The sequence below is a fragment of the Notolepis coatsorum genome (assembly GCF_963971535.1).
Source record: "Notolepis coatsorum genome assembly, chromosome: 6".
Lineage (NCBI taxonomy): Eukaryota > Metazoa > Chordata > Actinopteri > Aulopiformes > Paralepididae > Notolepis > Notolepis coatsorum.
In genome coordinates, this window is record NC_140170.1 from 164,755,601 (window position 1) to 164,778,128 (window position 22,528).

The 22,528-nt window shown below is 47.2% G+C and overlaps 1 protein-coding gene across 1 annotated transcript in view; it reads right to left on the minus strand.

Moving 5' to 3' along the window:
• Window positions 1-22,528, minus strand: part of lrig1 (leucine-rich repeats and immunoglobulin-like domains 1) — a 94,492-nt gene that overhangs the window by 67,029 nt on the left and 4,935 nt on the right. Inside the window, 1 exon segment of the mRNA XM_084315804.1 lies at window positions 1,287-1,358. Within this exon segment, the coding sequence (XP_084171930.1) occupies window positions 1,287-1,358 (72 nt within the window).

Here is a 22,528-nt window from a genome sequence, read left to right on the forward strand (position 1 = left end):
GGGCATTTAAAAGGATACAATCACTTTTAAATGCAGAACAATTCGGATCCAATATTTATGGATTCAAATCCATTTCCGACAATTAGTTACACAAAAAATGTATTTCTTGATTCAGAAGTTTCAGAACTATTTTATCATGGATGAACAAAACTTTCAATGCGAATGGTTGATTTGAATTTCAATGACTTTTTAAGCACCTTGTTAAAAAAAATCTGTTTTCAAGGAATCCCAGGCCTTGATTTTTTTTTTGGTAAAATATCGAGCACTTTAAGCACTTCAAGGGCCTTGCGCGAACCCTGCCACACGGAGATAGGATAGACAAGCACGCATGCACACACAGACACACACACACACAACACGGAGATAGGATAGACAAGCACAGACACACACACACTGAGGGCAGTCCATTAGAAAGTGAAGGGGCAGCACTTTGTGAAGAGTTGTGTTCATGGATTAGCTGTCTGGCTAACAATCGATGGTGTGCTCTACTGAAAGAGACTGGTTTAGCTGGAGAACCCAGTCAACAAACATACACACGAAAAGATCATCCCACCTGAGGAGGAGGAGTTTGTAAAGTGGCTGGGTGCGCAACCTCAAGCATGCGCGCGCACACACACCTCTAGGTGAGAGGAAAGTGTGTTTTAACCCCTTGTGGGCTGAAGTGTTTGGTGAAGTGTGCTCTTCACCCAGTGTCACTCTCCGATATGATAACAGAGACCGTCTTCCCCAGTGACCTACACTGTGATGACCCGCTTCCTTAGTAGACAATAAGGCTGTCCTCGAAGCCTGTTTTTGGGATTCAAACTTCGTCAGTGTTTTACAAACTAACGTTCGAACCTTCGTTTTTAATTCAAATTTAAATTAAAAATTAAAAAAGATGCAACGTTTAATTTTTTTTAAATAAAAAAAAATGTATATCCTCAAACTAAATCCTCAATTTGAATAAAGTGATTAATCTGATTAAATAAGTATTTTTTATTAAATCAACTTTCTTTAATGAATATAACGTTTTTTTTAATACTATAATATTAGTGTAGCCTAATCTTTATCTGCAACTGTGAAGAAAAACCACATTGGTTCAAACAGAATGAATAGACACATAAAAGAAACATAAAAAAAATAATAATAATAATAAAATTTTTTATTAAAAATTAAAAATTCGAATTTTGATTTAGAATTTGAATGTTAACATAACAAACGAACGTTCGAACATTCGGGCTCAGCCTTAGTAGACAGGTGTCTGTGTGTGTGTGTGTGTGTGTGTGTGTGTGTGCTGGACTACTCACAGCTCTCGTAGGTTGGGCAGGTTGGCGAAGGCCTCCGTGTTGATGGTGATCAGCTTGTTGTTGCCAAGATTTCTGCAAGGAGAGAACGGGAGATGGTTAGTATGTGAGGTCAGAGGTCACGCTCAAGAGGGGGAGGTCGTCAAGAAGAACACCATCTAAAAACAACATTTTACTCGCGTTTCCAGACATTTTCAGAGGTTTTTAATTCAACGGCAGGTTGGAATATCGGTCACAGAGGCTGTCGAGTGTAGGGCTGTCTTAAATACTTCGAAGCTTCGTTCGATGGGCATGGGCTTCGAATATGAAAATAAAATCGAATACCGGTATATTAATATATAAAAAAAAAAAAAAACATTTACTAAATTAACTCTGCCTCTCTTTGTTAATTGGAACAAGCAATGATGTTTGTTATTTAAGATGAGGTCGGACTCGGCACCGACAGATTTGTGTTCATTGTGCTGCTTTTATAAAGCCTCAAATGACGGCTTACAATATTTCATGGAAGCAAAGTGTTTTGTTTGTCTAAGATTTAAAAAGGTTTAAACTTTACAGCACTGACAAAGTTGAACAAAGTGCTGTACAAGTCCCACAACATAAAAAAAATTAAAATAAAAAAGAATTTATTTATAAAAAAAATAAAATTTTTAAATGTATCTCGAAGCTTCGAATTAAAATCGAATCTCGGCCCTGAAGCTTCAAATTCCAAAAAAGAATTCGAAGGTCAGCCCGGCACCCACACTTCCCAATAATGCTGCGACGACGTGCCTCAGAGCAAGAGCACCAACCTGCTCCAAGACGGTGCAAATGTAAACACTGCGATACAACAGACTTGCAATATATTTCATCCGTCCTCGTTAAAATAACCCGTGCATAACACACATCAGTGTTTCAATGCATTCAACCTTCACTACTCGTCAACATCGACATCCGACTGCGTCAGCCTGGCCATTCCATGCAAATATGTCGCAATCATTACAAAATCACATGATTTATCCATTATTATTATTTTCTTTATAAATCACCACCGTCCATGATTATCGCACAGACAAACTTTTAGATCTTCAGTTTTGAAGATCAAATGACCCCTTAGCTCCACGGCAAGCGCACGTCTCTGAAGACGAGGTGGTCCATCCGTTCAGGTTGTGTTCCAGGAGGGGGCTGAGTGAGGATCGATACTATTGATAGAGAGAGAGAGCGTCGCTCCGCAGGCTCACTTAACCTAACACGCCCGCAGCCCGTCCGTCTGTGTGCACCAGTCAATTTGCACTTTAGGCTAACAGCGTATTTAATAGCTGGCACTTCACTCGTACAGACGCTTATTAGAAAGTCATTTGTCGGGTGATATAGCATTACCACTGCCAACGTGGGAGTGAGCAAACTTGTGTGTGTGTATGTGCGCAAGTGTGTGTGTGTGTGTCTGTGCGCAAGTGTGTGTGTTGTATGTGTGTGCAAGTGTGTGCATGTAACATACACCATCTGCATCTCAGATTAACCTTCCCACGCCGTATGAATCAAAATGATCTCACACACAAACAAGTGCTCTTTCTCTTTCTCTCACACACACACTGACACACACACACACACACACACAGAGAAAGACAGACAAGAAATACACACACCACACACACACCTCCCCTGCAGCCTGTCAGCAGACAGGTAAATGGCTGCAGTGAGAGCTGTGTCTGTCTGTCTGTCTGTCTGTCTGTCTGTGTGAGAGTGTGTGTCTGTGTCTGTGAGAGTGCGTGTGTGTGAGAGTGTGTGTCTGTCTGTGTGTGTGTGTGTGTGTGTGTCTGTCTGTACAGGGTTTAGCCAGAGGGAGACAAAGGGAGCCCACAGCTCCCAGCAGCCTCCCTGGCAGCCGTCCCTCCGACCAGACGTGAGACGGCCTAGGAATGTTTCACACGGGCCCGCGGAGAGATGGCTGCTTGTTCCCAGAGTCTGGGGACACATTTACCTGACGCACCACACATTCCTCATCCCCTGGTCCCGTTCACGGCAGGCAGCCTGCCATTGCCTAAGGAAGAGCACGGCCAGAGTAATGAGGAGAGGAGAGGAGAGGAGAGGAGAGGAGAGGAGAGGAGAGGAGAGGAGAGGAGAGGAGAGGAGAGGAGAGGAGAGGAGAGGAGAGGAGAGGAGAGGAGAGGAGATGTGGAGAGGAGTGGAGAGGAGAGGAGAGGAGGAGAGCAGAGGAGATGTGGAGAGGAGATGAGAGGAGAGGAGAGGAGAGGAGGAGAGGAGAGGAGATGAGAGGAGAGGAGAGGAGAGGAGAGGAGAGGAGAGGAGAGGAGAGGAGAGGAGAGGAGAGGAGAGGAGAGGAGAGGAGAGGACTCGATGGCATCCCGTGAGCACGCTTTAAATCAAGTCAGTTCTATGCATCAGACATACTGATAGTCCTCAGTGGTCCCCGGGCGCTGGCTGGCTGGCTGCAGGACACACACTGATAGTGCTCAGTGGTCCCCCAGGCGCTGGCTGGCTGGCTGCAGGACACACACTGATAGTGCTCAGTGGTCCCCCAGGCGCTGGCTGGCTGGCTGCAGGACACACACTGATAGTGCTCAGTGGTCCCCCAGGCGCTGGCTGGCTGGCTGCAGGACACACACTGATAGTGCTCAGTGGTCCCCCAGGCACTGGCTGGCTGGCTGCAGGACACACACTGATAGTGCTCAGTGGTCCCCCAGGCGCTGGCTGGCTGGCTGCAGGACACACACTGATAGTGCTCAGTGGTCCCCCAGGCGCTGGCTGGCTGGCTGCAGGACACACACTGATAGTGCTCAGTGGTCCCCCAGGCGCTGGCTGGCTGGCTGCAGGACACACACTGATAGTGCTCAGTGGTCCCCCAGGCACTGGCTGGCTGGCTGCAGGACATATTAGTGATAGTTCAGTCTTTTGAAAATAAGATTCCCAAAACGTAGATTGGGCGCAGGTTTACGCTGCGGTCTGCATTCTTTTGAGAATCTACCAGTGAGAGTATTATATTCAGTCATTGATAATGAACACGTTCAAGCCTGAAAATAACAATAACAGTAACACTTAGCAAAGTAAACAAGCACCAAATAGTGGTTTAGGCATCATCACAACCAGGGAACAATAAACCAGGGAACAATAAACCAGGGAACAATAAACCAGGGAACAATAAACCAGGGAACAATTAACCAAAGAACAATTAACCAAAGAACAATTAACCAAGGAACAATTAACCAAGGAACAATTAACTAGGGAACAATAAACCACAAAAGACTTGAAGTTTTCTTCAGCAGAACCTTCTTCCCACCAAGTTCCTGGCGAGAACATTTGAAACAACGTCTGTCTCCTATTAAGGAGAAAAGTGTCTAGAACAGGAAGGCTGGGAAAGCCTGTGAAGGAGATGTGAGGCCGACTGCACCACCACCACGGGGGAACGGAACGGCCCTATTGTGCAACATTACTCAAAAACGCTCGCTTATCGTAAACCTTGACCCCTCGTCTCTCCCGCCATCCGTCTCCCTCCCCAATAGGTTCGTACGAGTGCAGACAACAATAACAGTCCAGCTTCTTAACACTGTGTGTGTGTGAGTGTGTATGTGTGTGACAAGATAATAGCAGTGCATTATGCGCTTGCCCTCCAGGCAGAACCCTGGGAGGGCGGTGTGTGCGTGTGTGTGTGTGTGTGTGTGTGTTACGATGATTCTCCGGCACACCTCCCTCCTTTGTGGCCTGATTGCTAAATTGCAGTCCCCTGCAACAGGAGGCAATTACCTCGTTACGGCGAAGCGAAGGGAACAGACATCGCAGGCTTTTGCGCCGGGAGCTACGTTTATATAGAGCAGAGGAGGGTCGGCACAGAGCGGAGCTACGTTTATATAGAGCAGAGGAGGGTCGGCACAGAGCGGAGCTACGTTTATATAGAGCAGAGGAGGGTCGGCACAGAGCGGAGCTACGTTTATATAGAGCAGAGGAGGGTCGGCACAGAGCGGAGCTACGTTTATATAGAGCAGAGGAGGGTCGGCACAGAGCTGAGCTACGTTTATATAGAGCAGAGGAGGGTCGGCACAGAGCGGAGCTACGTTTATATAGAGCAGAGCAGAGCGGAGCAGCTACGTTTATATAGAGCAGGGCAGAGTGGAGCTACGTTTATATAGAGCAGAGCAGAGCGGAGCTACGTTTATATAGAGCAGAGCAGCACAGAGCAGAGCTACGTTTATATAGAGCAGAGCAGCTACGTTTATATAGAGCAGAGCAGGGCAGAGTGGAGCTACGTTTATATAGAGCAGAGCAGAGCGGAGCTACGTTTATATAGAGCAGAGCAGAGCGGAGCTACGTTTATATAGAGCAGAGCAGGGCAGAGCGGAGCTACGTTTATATAGAGCAGAGCGGAGCTACGTTTATATAGAGCAGAGCAGGGCAGAGCGGAGCTACGTTTATATAGAGCAGAGCAGAGCGGAGCTACGTTTATATAGAGCAGAGCAGAGCGGAGCTACGTTTATATAGAGCAGAGCAGCGCGGAGCGGAGCAGATATTAGAATGCGTCTCCACACGCATCTTGAGTGCCCAGATCAGATCTCGCTTTCCCTGCTCAATATGCAAATAAAACCTTTGGGCCTACATCACTAAAGAAAAGAGCAAATTTGATAATATAATATAAGAGCGCATGCAGCATTTCCATTACAGTGTTACTCTGAATTCCCTTTCATTTAGAGAGACAACTAAACTTTTCCCCCCCGACAGTGAGAATAGAGGGGCATCACACTAAATAACCTGCTGGCCAGTTGTGATTTTCATTATAGCGTTACCCACTGCTAGTCTCTTGATTCCCTCTAAAATGGTAAATGGTGCATTTATATATCTCTTTTATCCAAAGTGCTTTACAATCTTTGTTCCTCACATTCACACACCGACAGCGGAGGCGACCATGCAAAGGTGCCAACCTGCACATTGGGAGCAGTCAGGGGTTTTGATCAAGGACACTTCCGACACGCTGCCCGGGAGGAGCGGAAAATCAAACCGGGAACCTTCCGATTAGCAGACGACCGCTCTACCTCCTGAGCCACTGTCGCCCCCAGGCCTAACAAAATTAATAGTTGGTTTCAGGTTGGTTGTCAGTTTGGCCATGGGTAGGTAGGGAATTTATTTTATTTAATTTTTTTATTTTATTCTTTCCCACGGCGACTATGGATTGGGAATTTCTTTATTTAATTAAAATGTTCACAACAACATGGATGCATGTACTCTGCCAGCATGTTTAATATCCATAATACTAAATGTTTGACTAAGATTTCTATGAAACTTTATTCTATAAAAAAAAAAAAAAAAAAAAAATGATTTTCTTAATTTTTTTTTACTAATTTTTTTTTTAAAACTCATAAAATATATTGGGTCGCACCTAAATCGGCAGGGTCGGTCGGCAACCTGAAACCAACTATTAATTTTGTTAGGCCCCATTATAGTGTTATGCACTGCTAGTCTCAATTCCCTCTCTCTCTCATCAACTACCTTCACATTTGATCTGAATAAGGAGGCGAGATGATCCACAACAGTGTCATTTAGAATCCACCAGTCATTCTTCCATATTCTCATTGTGCGTATTAGACGACAGCTCGCCTGCATTCTGCATGAATTGAGCTTAACTCCGTTATCCAAATTGCCCAAAAGCTAGGAAAATGCGATGCAGATAATCAAACCCACGCTCGAGGCGACAGAACGTCGGAATGATCAAAATGTGTATTTCCAAGCAACGGAAGGATCATTCACCAGCGAGCGACTCCAGCGATGACATCCGTCTACAAAAGCGGATAAGCCCATCACATAAAAATCACGTGCTTTCCTTGCTTACTCATTCCATACTACGGATTAATATTTTCACAGAAAATAAGAAATCTTCTGTCCCGGGAACATGAGCACACACACGTTCCCTGGAAAATGTACTCTCCAGGCAAAACTTCAGCTACCAGTCAAAAACGCAATGGACATAATTCAGTGAAGCAGGACTAAACTAAACAAGGAAAAATATTTATTCTCACAGCCGACAGCTTTATATGGCGTTATATTTATAATCATTATGGCAAAGGAACACCATTTAAGTTATTAATCAGCATTAGAAAACCTAATGTAAGCACCGCCACGACTCAGGGGCCTAAAACAGCATATTTTTATGTACCTGCAATTTATATCCGTGACATTTTCTCTTTCCCAACATTTTTATGATGATGATGGGGCATAAAAACACTCCATACGGGGTGAATTCCTTTGGGGGGGAAAGGACTGACGGGGCACTGGAATATCACGCCGCCTGCCAAGCGACAATTTGGAGAGGATATTGGACGACTTTCAGGAGAGTTGAAACAGGGCAGCAAGAAATGTGGCTGGAGTTTTAATGACGGGAGGGAAATGCTCGGTAATTCCTTTCCATGTACAGCCTAATATAGCAGCGTAATCCAGTCACTCTCACAAGAAAGAACTGTACGTTGCATTATTTCTGCAGGTGAACGTAGTCTATGGAGCGTGACCCCGCCTTCTCCACGGGAGCAGTGTATATTTATAGCATGGAGCTGTATTATTATAATAGAGGATTCTGATGACATAAAAACTATATTCTACTTTGGATTCGTTCAACATAAGTGGCGGCCCTAATATAGCCTATTATGGGCATTTTGAAGAATTCAGACGTCGCGGATATAGCCAGCTTGTGCAATTTGAGAACCGACTGGAGGTGAGAAAAAGGAGGATGAAAAGGCAGAGCAGATATACTTTCACCTCTGTGTTCACAGCATAGAACTACACAGAAACATGTCCACCCCAGAGGGCACGGCGCTCAGAGGGCACGGCGCTCAGAGGGCACGGCGCTCAGAGGGCACGGCGCTCAGAGGGCACGGCGCTCAGAGGGCACGGTACCAAGTTGACCAGGCGCTCAGAGGACACGGCGCTCAGTTGACCAGGCGGTCAACGGGACTCGTTTGCGTACACACACAGACCAACTCCAGAGCGACCCCAGACCAACTCTGAAACGTGGTCCGAGTGTTGGGATCTCAGTGCGTCCTCGATGCGTCTCGGGTGCAGGTTCACGCCTGGACTTAAGAGCTTATCTTAAAGCCAGGTGGGAAAACAGCCTCCGAGCACAACCTCACTGGTACAGACGGTGTCTCACTCTCATCTTAAAGCCAGGTGGAGAACAGCCTCAGAGAGCACAACCTCACTGGTACAGACGGGTCTCACTCTCATCTTAAAGCCAGGTGGAGAACAGCCTCCGAGCACAACCTCACTGGTACAGACGGGTCTCACTCTCATCTTAAAGCCAGGTGGAAAACAGCCTCAGAGCACAACCTCACTGGTGCAGACGGGTCTCACTCTCATCTTAAAGCCAGGTGGAGAACAGCCTCCGAGCACAACCTCACTGGTACAGACGGGTCTCACTCTCATCTTAAAGCCAGGTGGAGAACAGCCTCCGAGCACAACCTCACTGGTACAGACGGGTCTCACTCTCATCTTAAAGCCAGGTGGAGAACAGCCTCCGAGCACAACCTCACTGGTACAGACGGGTCTCACTCTCATCTTAAAGCCAGGTGGAGAACAGCCTCCGAGCACAACCTCACTGGTGCAGACGGGTCTCACTCTCATCTTAAAGCCAGGTGGAAAACAGCCTCAGAGCACAACCTCACTGGTACAGACAGGATACTAGGGGTGTCACGATGCATCGATTAATCGAAATGCATCGATTCTAATGTGTGAATATGTTCGATTTGAATATCTTAGAATGGATTATAATCTAAATAATAATAATAAAAAAAAAAAAATTATATGTTTTTTTTTTTTTTTGTATTGTTTTTATTGACCTATAGTCCATTCATGCTGAGTGAATCATGTTCCCCCAGCCACATTTGTGTATTCAAAAAAAATTGGGGAATTAACTGATAGAAAATGTATCGAAAATTTATCGAATCGTGGTCAAATGAAGAGATTTCATGATGCATTGAATCGTTGCCTGAATAATCGTAATCGAATCGAAGTGCGGTCACAATGTTACACACCCCTACAGGATACGATAACAAACAAACCCGCTCCGTCCTGGCTGTGTGCGTGTGCGTGTGCGTGTGCGTGTGTTTCCAGTCACCTCTGCTAGCGGCAGGGAGATGTTTACACAACTGTGTCTTTTTCTTTCCGCCTCGTTCGGTCCAGATTCATTTTTGCTGCGTATCAGATGAGATAAGTTTCACAGTGTTTTAACAGCTACAGTAGGAGGCTGATAACACCAGCGTGCCCGTGCCCCCCCCCCCCCCCCCTCCATCCCAGAGGCTTATAGGGGAACTCGCTGCGCTGTGAGTGTACCGCCCCTCGCACCACAGGGGGGAGAGGAACGCTCCGTAGTTAAGAATGGCAGAATCAAACCGAGGGAGGTTAGGAACTGCAGCAATTCTTCTGATGTATTCAATGAAGGGGATTTAATTTTTAAGGATCCTAAAAGGTGGAAATTGATGTTGATGGAAATAAAAGGTAGAAAGGTCTGTAAATATCTCATTTGAGTGAAAATTAAACAGAATTTGTTTAATATATATATATATATATATATATATATATATATATATATATATATATATATATATAATACTTATTATTTGCAAATTTGCTAATAATAATTTGCATTTATATTATACTTGTTGAAGTGGAAAGAGTTTAATCAAAAATATTTTTTAATGCATGGAACTTCTGCAGAATAACGTCATCGGGTGGAGTTGTATTTATTACAACTCCCAGGAAAAGGGCCTTTTTACTTGTCAAACTCCTGAGAACGAAGCAGGGATGGCACCGCAGAACTTATCTGCTTCCCTTCACCGCCCTCATCCGGTTGGAACAGTCCCATTGTTGAAACGTTTTGAAAGACATGAAACAGCGAGACTCTGTGATTAAGAATCAAACACTACAAAGCACTTGGCTGCCAAGAGCCTGGCATGGTTTCAAACAGTGCATTCCATCGCATGGTACAACTGGAAGGCCTCTGTTTATCCAAATGGGCAGGACTGTTTGACATTAGTCAGCAGCGGGATCAAAATCAATGCTCTCCGTCCGGGTGCTCGACCAGAAAAGTGTCAAAGAAGAGGACCATAATTTGCGCGTCGAGCCAAACGCCAAACATCCGTGTTGAATTAGAGTTGAATTCGTCCTGGCTACCTCGCTCCTCTTTCGCAAGATCAACCCACCGGCACGGGCAAACGGGTTGCTTCAAACACAGAAATGCAGGTATCTTATACCAAAGCATTAAACTGTTGGCACTGAAAAAAGTTTAGCATTTAAATCCTCCCCTACTATATAAAAGCTAGCTGCTAACCATCAGCGACAACCAAGGTCGGTATAACCTTTAGTCGGTCAGAGGCGACAAGGAGAGGCCAGCTGAGGTGAGGGTGGGGACAGGCCCCAATTCTATGGTTACTACTACCCACCTCCCTGACCCTCTCTAGATCCCCGCGGCCCCCACCCCACACGTTACAAACACCCACACATACTGTTTATGCTGTCGTGCATAAAAGAGCAGGGGGAAATACTTTTCCTTCCAAATATATCCGATCTAGGGCTTATTATACATTCACAGGAGTCACTTTCCGAGGTGTTCCCGCATTCCTCCATGGTGGAATCCAGGAGTGCAGGAAAGAGACTCAAGAGAGTGATCTGTGAAGACCATCTCTAGAGTGCCATAACTACACTGAATCTCAAGTTGAAGTTGCACATGTGGCCCAATTACAAACCTCTAGACCTGTGCCTCTAACTATCACAACAACAACAACAACAAAAACACGTCACACAAACACATTACGCGCAAGATACAAATCAATCGACCGTCGCTCAAATAATTCACCAGGACGCCCTTCGCAGGTGCCAGGCAATTCCAGCCGACAACCGTAGGGCGGAGCTTGAAACCGGCCCGGCCCACCTGTTGCCCTGCAGCAATATAGCAGATTCTTCCAAATCATCCAAACAGCCGGGGGGGGGGGTTGTGAGCAGTGTTTCACCTGAAACAACACCAGCCCCAGCCTCTGTCTGCCAGACGGGCCGCTGAACGACACCGCGATAAAGCCGTAAAAACCGGCAAGTCTGACTCAGCAAACGGCCCTGGGAGGAGACTGGACGCGGCCCACCGCTGAGCCCTGTGTCGTTGATTTGACATATAAAGACGCATTAAACTTTTTTGTACTTTTTTTTTTTTCATTATTAAAAGGAGGGTTGCATCATGGACGCTGTGGGAGTATAGTGATGTCATCGCTTATGACACCGCCCTCATAATTCAAAGCGTAGCCTGTATGAGTGCGGGGGAGGACAGAAAGAGAGAGAGAGAGAGAGAAAAGAGAGAGAAGAGAGAGAGACATTGGCCATGTAGCTTGATGCGAGGGAGGGGAGAGGGAGAGAGAGAGAAACAGACTGAACAAGGCGATAGAGAGAGATACAGGAAAAGCCCCTATCTGCTCCATCTCTACCTGCGATAAGGCCGTGTGTGAGAGTGTGAAGTGATGTCACGGAGTTGTCCAGCTGGGGAGACGTAGGTGCCTTAATGTGCCCCATTTCATAGCATCATAAACTGGTCAAATAACCTGCATCTCGGCGAGGGCTCCCATAGACCAGACAAGAGCCTGGGAGACACACACACACACACACACACACACCTTCCTGTCATAAAGGCGTGCTTTATAACCAGGCAGCATCAGTGAGAGTATATACAACGCTAACACCAGCGCAAGGCCACCATTTTACACAGAGGCCAGGCGACGAGGGGAGGGGGAGGGATGGAGAGGAGCCAGTATCTTATCAACCTCTCAAATACAAACAAGACTAAAAGCCCAAGCCGGTCAACATGACTTGCTGTGATTGTTAAGAACCACAGTGCCCTTTGACTATGGTTCCAAGTGAAGAGGCGCCGTTAGGTTTGGTCCACGGTGTGTCCAGTCTGTGTGCTGGAGAACCTGCCGCTTATTTAATCCCAAGTAACTGCCTCTCGGCACGCTGTTCTAACGCACCGACTCTTATCGCTCTACAACCATGGCTTGATATAGTATAAACATAGAGAAATCATATGGCGAGTGCTAAGAGTAAGTATTAGTCTACTGTTTACAGTGTGTGCATGTTAAGTCCTGTCGTCATTGTACTGTGTCTGATACACTATCGTAGGGCGGCACGATTAATCTGGGGGAAAAAAATCGCGATATTTTTTTTCTTTTTTCTTTACCTTTTTAAATGATGACGAAAAATAAGAATCGTGTGAGAATCGTGATCTCAATTCTTAGAGGAAAAATCGTGATTCACATTTGAGCAAGAATCGTTGATATGTCTTCGCGCCAATGTCACCAAGACAATAAATTCACCGTTTGTCTCAAATAAAGCCTTTCCGATTGCTAAAAATGGTGGTAAATGGTGCATTCATTTATATAGTGCTTTTATCCAAAGCGCTTTACAATTTGTTCCTCACATTTGACCCATTCACTCACACATTCACACACCGACGGCGGAGGCAACCATGCAACCGTTAAGTGTCTTGCTCAAGGACACTTCCGACACGCTGCCTGGGAGGAGCAGGAATCGAACCAGAACCTCCGGATTACCAGACGACTGCTCTACCTCTCCCGAGCCACTGTCGCCCGATTGTGGTTCCTTAAAAAGGGTTAAGGAAAAGCGGTTGGAAACTCGGCTGACGGGGGTCAGCATATCCCATCACCAGCATATTTCTCGGCAAGTCGCTCCAGCCTTTTGAGATCAGTGGAGAGAGGGAGGAGCGTGACTCGGTGTGTGAAGTGTGAAGGCAGGCAGGCAGGCAGGCAGGCAGGCAGGCAGGCAGGCAGGCAGGCAGGCCACATCTTGGGGCCATGTGCACCACCATGCTAAGGGCTGCTCGTCTCTCCACCCTGGTGCTGGAGGAGGCAGAGCAGGACAGAGCAAACAAACGGGTCTGGGAGAGGGGGTCTGCTCTGGGAGAGGGGGTCTGCTCTGGGAGAGGGGGTCTGCTCTGAGAGAGGGGGTCTGCTCTGGGAGAGGGGGTCTGCTCTGGGAGAGGGGGTCTTCTCTGGGAGAGGGGGTCTGCTCTGGGAGAGGGGGTCTGCTCTGGGAGAGGGGGTCTTCTCTGCTCTGGGAGAGGGGGTCTGCTCTGGGAGAGGGGGTCTGCTCTGGGAGAGGGGGGGTCTGCTCTGGGAGAGAGGGGGTCTGCTCTGGGAGAGGGGGTCTGCTCTGGGAGAGGGGGTCTGCTCTGGGAGAGGGGTCCTCTCTGGGAGAGGGGGTCTGCTCTGGGAGAGGGGGTCTTCTCTGGGAGAGGGGGTCTGCTCTGGGAGAGGGGGTCTTCTCTGGGAGAGGGGGTCTTCTCTGGGAGAGGGGGTCTGCTCTGGGAGAGGGGGTCTGCTCTGGGAGAGGGGGGTCTTCTCTGGGAGAGGGGGTCTTCTCTGGGAGAGGGGGTCTGCTCTGGGAGAGGGGGTCTGCTCTGGGAGAGGGGGTCTGCTCTGGGAGAGGGGGTCTGCTCTGGGAGAGGGGGTCTGCTCTGGGAGAGGGGGTCTGCTCTGGGAGAGGGGGTCTGCTCTGGGAGAGGGGGTCTGCTCTGGGAGAGGGGGTCTGCTCTGGGAGAGGGGGTCTTCTCTGGGAGAGGGGGTCTGCTCTGGGAGAGGGGCCGGTCTGCTCTGGGAGAGGGGGTCTTCTCTGGGAGAGGGGGTCTGCTCTGGGAGAGGGGGTCTGCTCTGGGAGAGGGGGTCTGTCTGCTCTGGGAGAGGGGGTCTTCTCTGGGAGAGGGGGTCTGCTCTGGGAGAGGGGGTCTTCTCTGGGAGAGGGGGTCTGCTCTGGGAGAGGGGGTCTGCTCTGGGAGAGGGGGGGGGTCTGCTCTGGGAGAGGGGGTCTGCTCTGGGAGAGGGGGTCTGCTCTGGGAGAGGGGGTCTGCTCTGGGAGAGGGGGTCTTCTCGCTCTGGGAGAGGGGGTCTGCTCTGGGAGAGGGGGTCTGCTCGAGCCCGGGGCTCTACGTGAACTCAGACCCAGGACCAGTGACGCCAGCACAGGCTTCGCACAAGGAGCACGGTAATAACACACGAGGCGCTTCGTACTTAATGCATGTACACACACACACACTGTCGACGCTTAAACACTGAGCATGGGTTCCAATTCATCGCCAGACTCCTTGATTATAAAAGCAAAAGGGAAATGAGCCCCTCCAATTAATCGGAAAGGGGGGGGGGGGGGGGGGGGGGGGGGGGGTTATTGTTTTAGTACGACTCAGAGTCTGAGACGGACTTGCTGACCTCGAGTGCTCCGCTCCACTTCAAAGTGAATAACATGACTGATTGTTAGACAGTGTACTTCTCCCTACTTAAGGTTTATTATGCTAGCAGAGAAAACGTGGCAATTACACTACAGCTAGTGGAAAGAGGAGGCGGGATCCAGGATCGGCTCTTCTCATCTCACACACACAGAGTACGTATCATGTGTAGCTGTTCTGGTGTCAAAATAATCCAATTATTTGAGAGCCTCGTATTCGACTCGATGATTTGTCCTTTTCAGATTCTCAAGGCTTTTAGCCGGGCTGTTAAAAATACATTCAAAATAAGTTTCTCTGGAAGTACAAGCTATTTCCATGTTTCACAACCGTCCACGCTAACTGAATGATACAAACTACACTTAAGAGTTTGTACCGAATTAATTCCTAAACGTGATAGCGAACACTAAACTCTGGTCTAACAATGACGCATATTGAATTGATCAATGTTGCTACTAGGGAAGTAGGGATGGGCATTTTTTAAGAAGAATCCAGATCGATTGATCGCATGCTATACTCGAGTGATCGTGTATTACTCCAGAAAAAAGAAAATATATATATATATATACCGTATATATATTTTGGAATATCTTTTTTTATATTTTTTTTTAAACTTCATTTTGTTCATTCACGTATATAAACGATAGATTATTCAGTTGTAATCAACTACAGAATAATCGACTACAGGAAGATGGAGATGTAGCAGGCAGAGGATCTCTTGCTTTCAGCCTTCGCGGGTGTCAGTGAATCCCCAGGCTAACGCAGGGGGGGGCTGGGGGGGTAGGAACGCTCTGTCTCACACTGAGCTCACTGCCAAATTGCCTGTTTGGGGGGGGGGGGGGGGGCTACTCCATTTCACAGAACCTCTCGCCTCTTTCCAAGTCACGCTTTTTTCTCTCTCCGACATCTCCAGATTTCCAAACTCTTACCAGATGTAGAGAATTCACAGATGATTCATCGATCAAGCCCACTTTGTAGACACCGGCTCGGGGGGGGGGGGGGGGGGGCATCTATTCTGCTGACTGGATTCCTGCGGAATGACTTGCGGCAGCAGCTGTTTGATTGTCATTAAAAGCAGCACTAGGCCATGAGCTCACTCCATAACTTCATGTTCATGTCGACCACTATCTGCCGTCATGAAAGGAAAGGGCTCCAGGTCGCTTGTTCCCAGCTCATTTGATTGTGTCAAAATGTTCCAGGTGAATTATACCTTTCATATTTTTAACGGTACAGTAGATTTACATAAAATAAACACATTTAAGGCCCCCGCGATTTGCATAGGGGGGGGAAGCTCAACGGCAGTTTCACCGCCCGGCGTAACGTCAAACCGCCAGATAAGGGGGGGAGAGGAGCGACGAGATAAAGTCATCTTTAAACCCTCAAGAGTTGCCGGAGACTCTTTATTCAAATCTGCCTGAGGAGACATTCGAGTCACAAGGCTGAGGGAACTTATGACAATAAACAAACCCGTCTATAATCACTCCCAAGAACCACAAGATTACAAGGCGGCGTAGGGAGAAATGCCCCGCTAACCACCAGAGGCGAAGGCCCGCTGCCTCGCCTCCCCCAAACGCTGAACCGTTCCATCTCGGTGGAGAGAAGCGCAAACACAATTTTGCGGTTTACTGTTCACATGTCAATATCCCTTTTTATAAATCAAGCTCAACTTACTCAACTGACAAATAGTATCCACGGACGCACAACTGTGAACACAGAATCTACATCTACGTCGTCACTTCAGATCAGAGTGACGCGTGACTGGGACTCAAATCTGCTGAATGGAAATGATGACTCCTGGGGATAAACGCACATATATATTCACGGCTAGTCATGTAGGCCTATATACCATTTAATAAGTGTGAATATATGTGTGGCATTGCGCCATATTGTATGGCAAAACCTCTTCGCCATGAGAATACTACTGGCCGGTACAGAAGTCAGGGCTGGGGGGAAAAAAATATTATAGCCCAATTATTATTGATATAAACCAGTATTTTCTTCCCTTGCCTGCGGTTTAAAAATGAGACGTAAAACCATTAAGGGTGGAACTTCTTTTTGTCAGGACGCCGTGTTTCCCAGCGACCCAGTCTACTCTGTGCAACGGCACCAGCATTAATATAAACACATGCATGTTGGCCTCTCAGGGATGAGCGGAGGATGAGCGAGCCAGAGCCTACAGAGCTTGGAAAAGGGCCGATTGCACAATGAAAATAACTGCTCGTAGAGCAGGGATATGGAGAGGATCTATAGGACGTTAAACCAGGGCAGTGCACAGAAGAAACACGGCCAGAGTTCGAATGACTCCGTCTACTCGAGATGTAATCCCTTGGCTTTGTATACTGTATACCGTAGTATCATCATCATAACAAAGAACACAAGTTGCATAATTAAATGAATAGCCTGACCTGTAGCCTATGAGGCAATATACATATCCGTTGCGAATTCATCCTCGAGCCTAGTATCAATAATAGCTTCATTCATGAAACTGAAATCTGGGCGCAGTTGGTCAAAAACTCAAAATGGATGGATTACATATTTTAACATCATTATGTATGGATTTCTTTATCGTGAACACACAAAATTGAAAGTAAATTGTGAATTTATTTACATCGCAGTCAGATGATTGATTTCCACGCTTCACTGTCGAGTGGGGCTGGAGAAAATATAGACGCAGAGCGCAAAGAGAACGGAGTGACAGAAAAGCATGAGCGTGTCACCGTAGGTCCGCCTCCTGCGCAGCATATGCCGCCGCGCCTTGTGGCATTCACAACGTTGACTAAAAAGTATAGCATCTCTGTCCCGGCACACCTGCGTCTCACATGAATCATAAAAACCGCTTCAAAAAAAATGCTGCCCGTGGAGATTCCTGATCAGGCAAAACAAACTCCTCCACAAGTTCCATTTTATTGTGCCACGTTACTTTGCATCGTTTGAGGATGAGTTATGGAAATGACTAGATGAAGACAACGGACCATAAAAAGTGAGGTGTAGTAAAAAAAAAAAAAATTAAAAAAATGGTACGACAGTTGTAACCGTTTTACTTCCTGTTTTAATTGAGTGTGCCGAGTTGTGTCGTGCTTAGCGTGACCGAGCTCGAGGTTTTGACCGCTGACGGTGGAAGTACAGCCTGCAGAGGCAGCGAACAGCAGACCATGACATTGACAAAACACTTCCAGACAGCGGGCGGAAAACGCCTCCCCTTGAAAGCCCCCCCAGGCCAGGTGATCTGGGCCCCCCCCCCCCCCCCAACCAGCCGAGCCACCAGACCCCATCAGGAAACCACCAAAAACAAACCCGTTTCCTGTGGGCAGGAGCCAAAACCAACCGGCGGGGGTGGTGTTTACCGACGCCACCGCTCGGCTGGCTCCGCGGCTAGAGGACAGAGTCTGGAGCGGGAGCCGCGGGATGCGTCCGCTGAGCGGGCAGTTTTGCGGAGGTTACAGCCAAGGGAGAGTTATAGCCTCTGGTCCTTTGAGAAACCACTCCGGAGGAGCTGGGTGGGTTGTAAGGAGGATCAAGAGAGATTAGGCTACACACTCTGCTTTCCAGCCCAGTGGATGAGGGTGACGCAACAGCCATGCTTCGACTAAAGATAACAATAGACACCTTCGTATAACGCTGTATCATGGAATCCTTTAGGGATGCGGCTCCATTGAAATAAATTATTATGTTACCCAATACTTGAATTGAATACTAATAATTTCATAATTAGTTACCTAATACTTGAACACTGAATTTCCCCAAGGGGATCAATAAAGGAATATATTATATCCGTTATAACTTACTATGAGGATTGGGTACAAAAGTCCATTAGTATTTGATTTGACAAATCTGTAAACGGGCTTTTCTGTCCTCGTTGCCAGAAAATACATCTAGCATTAATCAAAGACTAATGTAGTATCTTGTGAGTACCGTTACGATGCCAGAGATGTGTATAATGTCCTAGGAATAACAATATAAAATGACAAATCATTCAAACCAATTAATTGATCAACAGATTGGTATATTCATCGACTAATGAGGGGGGAAAAGGCCCAGATTAGAATGCGTCAGACGAGCGAAGATGGAGAGAAGGCAGAGAGAGAGGACGGAGAAGACCGAGAGAAGACAGAGAGAGTACAGAGAGAGGGTGGAGAGAGGACTTAGAGAGGACATAAGAGGATGGAGAGAGGATGGAGAGAGGACAGAGAGAAGACATAAGAGGATGGAGAGAAGACGGAGAGAGGATGGAGAGAGGACATAGAGAGGACAGAGAGAAGACATAAAGAGGATGGAGAGAGGACATAGAGAGGACAGAGAGAAGACGTAAAGAGGATGGAGAGAAGACGGAGAGAGGATGGAGAGAGGACATAGACAGGACAGAGAGAAGACGGAGAGGATACGGAGAGAGGATGGAGAAGACAGAGAGAAGACAGAGAAGATGGAGAGTGGATAGAGAGAAGACAGAGAGAGGACATAGAGAGGACAGAGAGAAGATGGAGAAAGGGCTCGACTAGCTCTTCTGCCAGGGCCTCTGTCTCCGTCTCTGACCACAGAAATCACAGCCAACATTAGTAACGCTCATGCTTTTATTTACTTGTGAAAACCCATTAGGTGGCTGGCACTGTGGGCAGGAGCGCTCTTTATACACATTACCGCGGCCGCAAATAAGATAAGCCAGCACTCCTGAGAGGCAGGATCTGACAGAGTGAGAGGAAATACGCTCGGGATGTTATTAGGCGATTCATCAATCAAAAACCAACAGGCAGACATGGGGGAACGGGTAGGGAATTTGTTAAGTATTTAAAGCATCCTTTGTAAAAAAAAAAATTGTCAAAACGCTGGAGGAGAAGTGGAAAAACTAAATAATTCAAATGAAAAATCTTTCAGGATGCCTCCCAGGAAGGGTGTATCGTATCGTTATCAGTCCAGTATTCTCCCTAAACCAACTGGATCTCTCTCACACCAGCTTGTTTCCTACTATCCCCATCAAGGCCACACGGTCACAGGGGAGCAGTAAAAACAGTTCCCTGTTGGGAAACTATTTTGACAACTGGAATGCATTAGTGCCTGATTCTTCACACGGGTCTGTGTCCAGAGGAGGTGGGCCTCGGGATGATGGATGTACTGCGGGTCGGCACCCAGCCTCCACACACACACACACACCAGCATCCAGCTACACACACCAGCCTCCACACACACACACACACACCAGCATCCAGCTACACACACCAGCCTCCACACACACACACACACCAGCATCCAGCTACACACACCAGCCTCCAGCTACACACACCAGCATCCAGCTACACACACCAGCCTCCAGCTACTAGGGCTGTCCCCGACTAAGGATTTGGATAGTCGACTTTGATTGGCCGAAATTAGCCGATAGTCGACTATTAGTCGACTTGAAAAAAAGAAAAAAAAGAAAAGGTATAATATTTTTTTGTTTTATCATTCCATTCGGGGGTGCTTAATGTCTGAAGGAGTTGACTGAAGGCTTCTTGTCCTCTGCAAAAGCATGCAATTGGTCCACTGATGGATACATCTTGATATTTGTCTAGTGTGTTCATTAGATGGGTGAAATCCTCTTTCAGTGCCTCTGTGCCTGTTTTCTTAGGCAGTTAGTCTCTGGTATGTGTGCCATTAGCGTTAGCCATGCTTCTAGGCATCTTTTCTTTTGGAAAATAATGATAAAAAAATGTTAAAGAAAAGAAAAGAAAAAATTATAATATATATATTTTTTTATTATTCGACTAAGAGGTAGGCAGTCGACTACGGCTCCTTTCGATCGATTAGTCGACTATTCGACTAAAAGGGGTCAGCCCTAACACATGTACACCAGCCTCCAGCTAATACACCACCAGCTACACACACCAGCCTCCACACACACCAGCCTCCAGCTACTAGGGCTGTCCCCGACTAAGGATTTGGATAGTCGACTTTGATTGGTCGAAATTAGCCGATAAAAAAAGAAAATTTTGAAAAATATAATTATAATTTTTTTTTATCATTCCATAGTGGGGGTGCTTAACACATCCACCGCCGGAAACGGCTTACGACGTGTTTCAAGGCGTACGACGTTATTGAGATCATTATATTTCATTTTTTCGCCACGTGGTATTCATAATTCCCTCACCGAGCCTGGTCTGATACAGTGGGAGCCTGCACAACAGTGCAACGCTTCAATACCGCCGCCTGGTGGATGATCGGGCGAGTTACCAAACCGGAAATGGATCGAGTCGATCTCATGTGCATCTGGGAAATGCGTCCGGCAGTCACATATTGTTGCAGGACTCTAGACACACATCCGTGTATATGGATCACTGCCATAACTCAATAAATAATCGATATGATTTGGGCGTTTATTTCGCCATACAAACCGGAACACCACCACCAGCTACACACACCACCACCAGCTACACACACCAGCCTCCAGCTACACACACCAGCCTCCACACACACACACACACACACACACCAGCATCCAGCTACACACACCAGCCTCCAGCTACACACACCAGCCTCCACACACACACACACACACACACACACACACCAGCATCCAGCTACACACACCAGCCTCCACCTACACACACCAGCCTCCACCTACACACACCAGCCTCCAGCTACACACCAGCATCCAGCTACACACACCACCACCAGCTACACACCAGCATCCAGCTACACACACCACCACCAGCTACACACACCAGCCTCCAGCTACACACCAGCATCCAGCTACACACACCACCACCAGCTACACACACCAGCATCCAGCTACACACCAGCATCCAGCTACACACACCACCACCAGCTACACACCAGCATCCAGCTACACACACCACCACCAGCTACACACACCAGCCTCCAGCTACACACCACCACCAGCTACACACACCAGCATCCAGCTACACACCAGCATCCAGCTACACACCAGCATCCAGCTACACACCAGCCTCCAGCTACACACCAGCATCCAGCTACACACCAGCCCTCAGCTACTGTTGCAGTTGTCAGTAGCGAGCTCCTAACATGTAAAGCCCTTATAAAGATAAGCACTGCAGAGCTACACAAGAGAGCGCTCCCTTTTCACCGACACATGAGGTAAGAAATCCTAACACGTATAAACTCTGTAATTATGCGCTCTGGTGTTGTGGTTGTGGACAGCATGCAGGAGGAGTGTGTAATATGGGTTCTTTTTTAATTGCATAGAGAGAGCGTGTAGTACGACTGACCAAAGATCTCCTTCAGCCAGTCAACCGCCCGACAGTCACTCACGTCAGGGTAATTAATCGGTGTATGAAATTACAGTTGGATTTGGACTTTGGTTTGATTTGTTATTTCTTTTGCAGGAGGTGCACATCACCAATGAGACCTTTGACCTACAGCTACCATAACCCATGTATTATTAGCCTATAACCCACGTGTATAAAACCAGCTTGAATCCAGTTTCTCTAAATCAGTCTATATCACCGTTATATGCTAACTAGAGTATTAGGTTGATTCATGTTTAGCTAGAAGCAGTTTAATGCCTCATTCCTATGCCTTAACTTTTCAGAATAACGGGCAACTTCATTCATAGTGTCAAGCTCTTTTATTCTTTTTTTTACTGTATGAAGCACAATCTCAAGGGGCTCATACAGAACCAAGCATTTCACTGTAATGTACGTGTATACCTTGTGTGACAAATAAAACAAAAAAAACTTTAAACTTGAGGCCCTGTCCAAATTCATTGGACTTTTCTCCTTACATTTTTCTTCCACTCTCGTTTTTATCAACAGCCAACAGTAAAGGTCTGCCTGGCCACCACCACACCAAGCCACCACCACCACAACACCAAGCCACCACCACCACCACACCACACCACCACCACACCAAGCCACCACCACCACACCAAGCCACCACCACCACCACACCAAGCCACCACACCAAGCCACCACCACCACACCAAGCCACCACCACCACCACAAGCCACCGCTTCCTAGGGCTAAACATAACCGGGACAGTTGATTCCCCCGCGCTA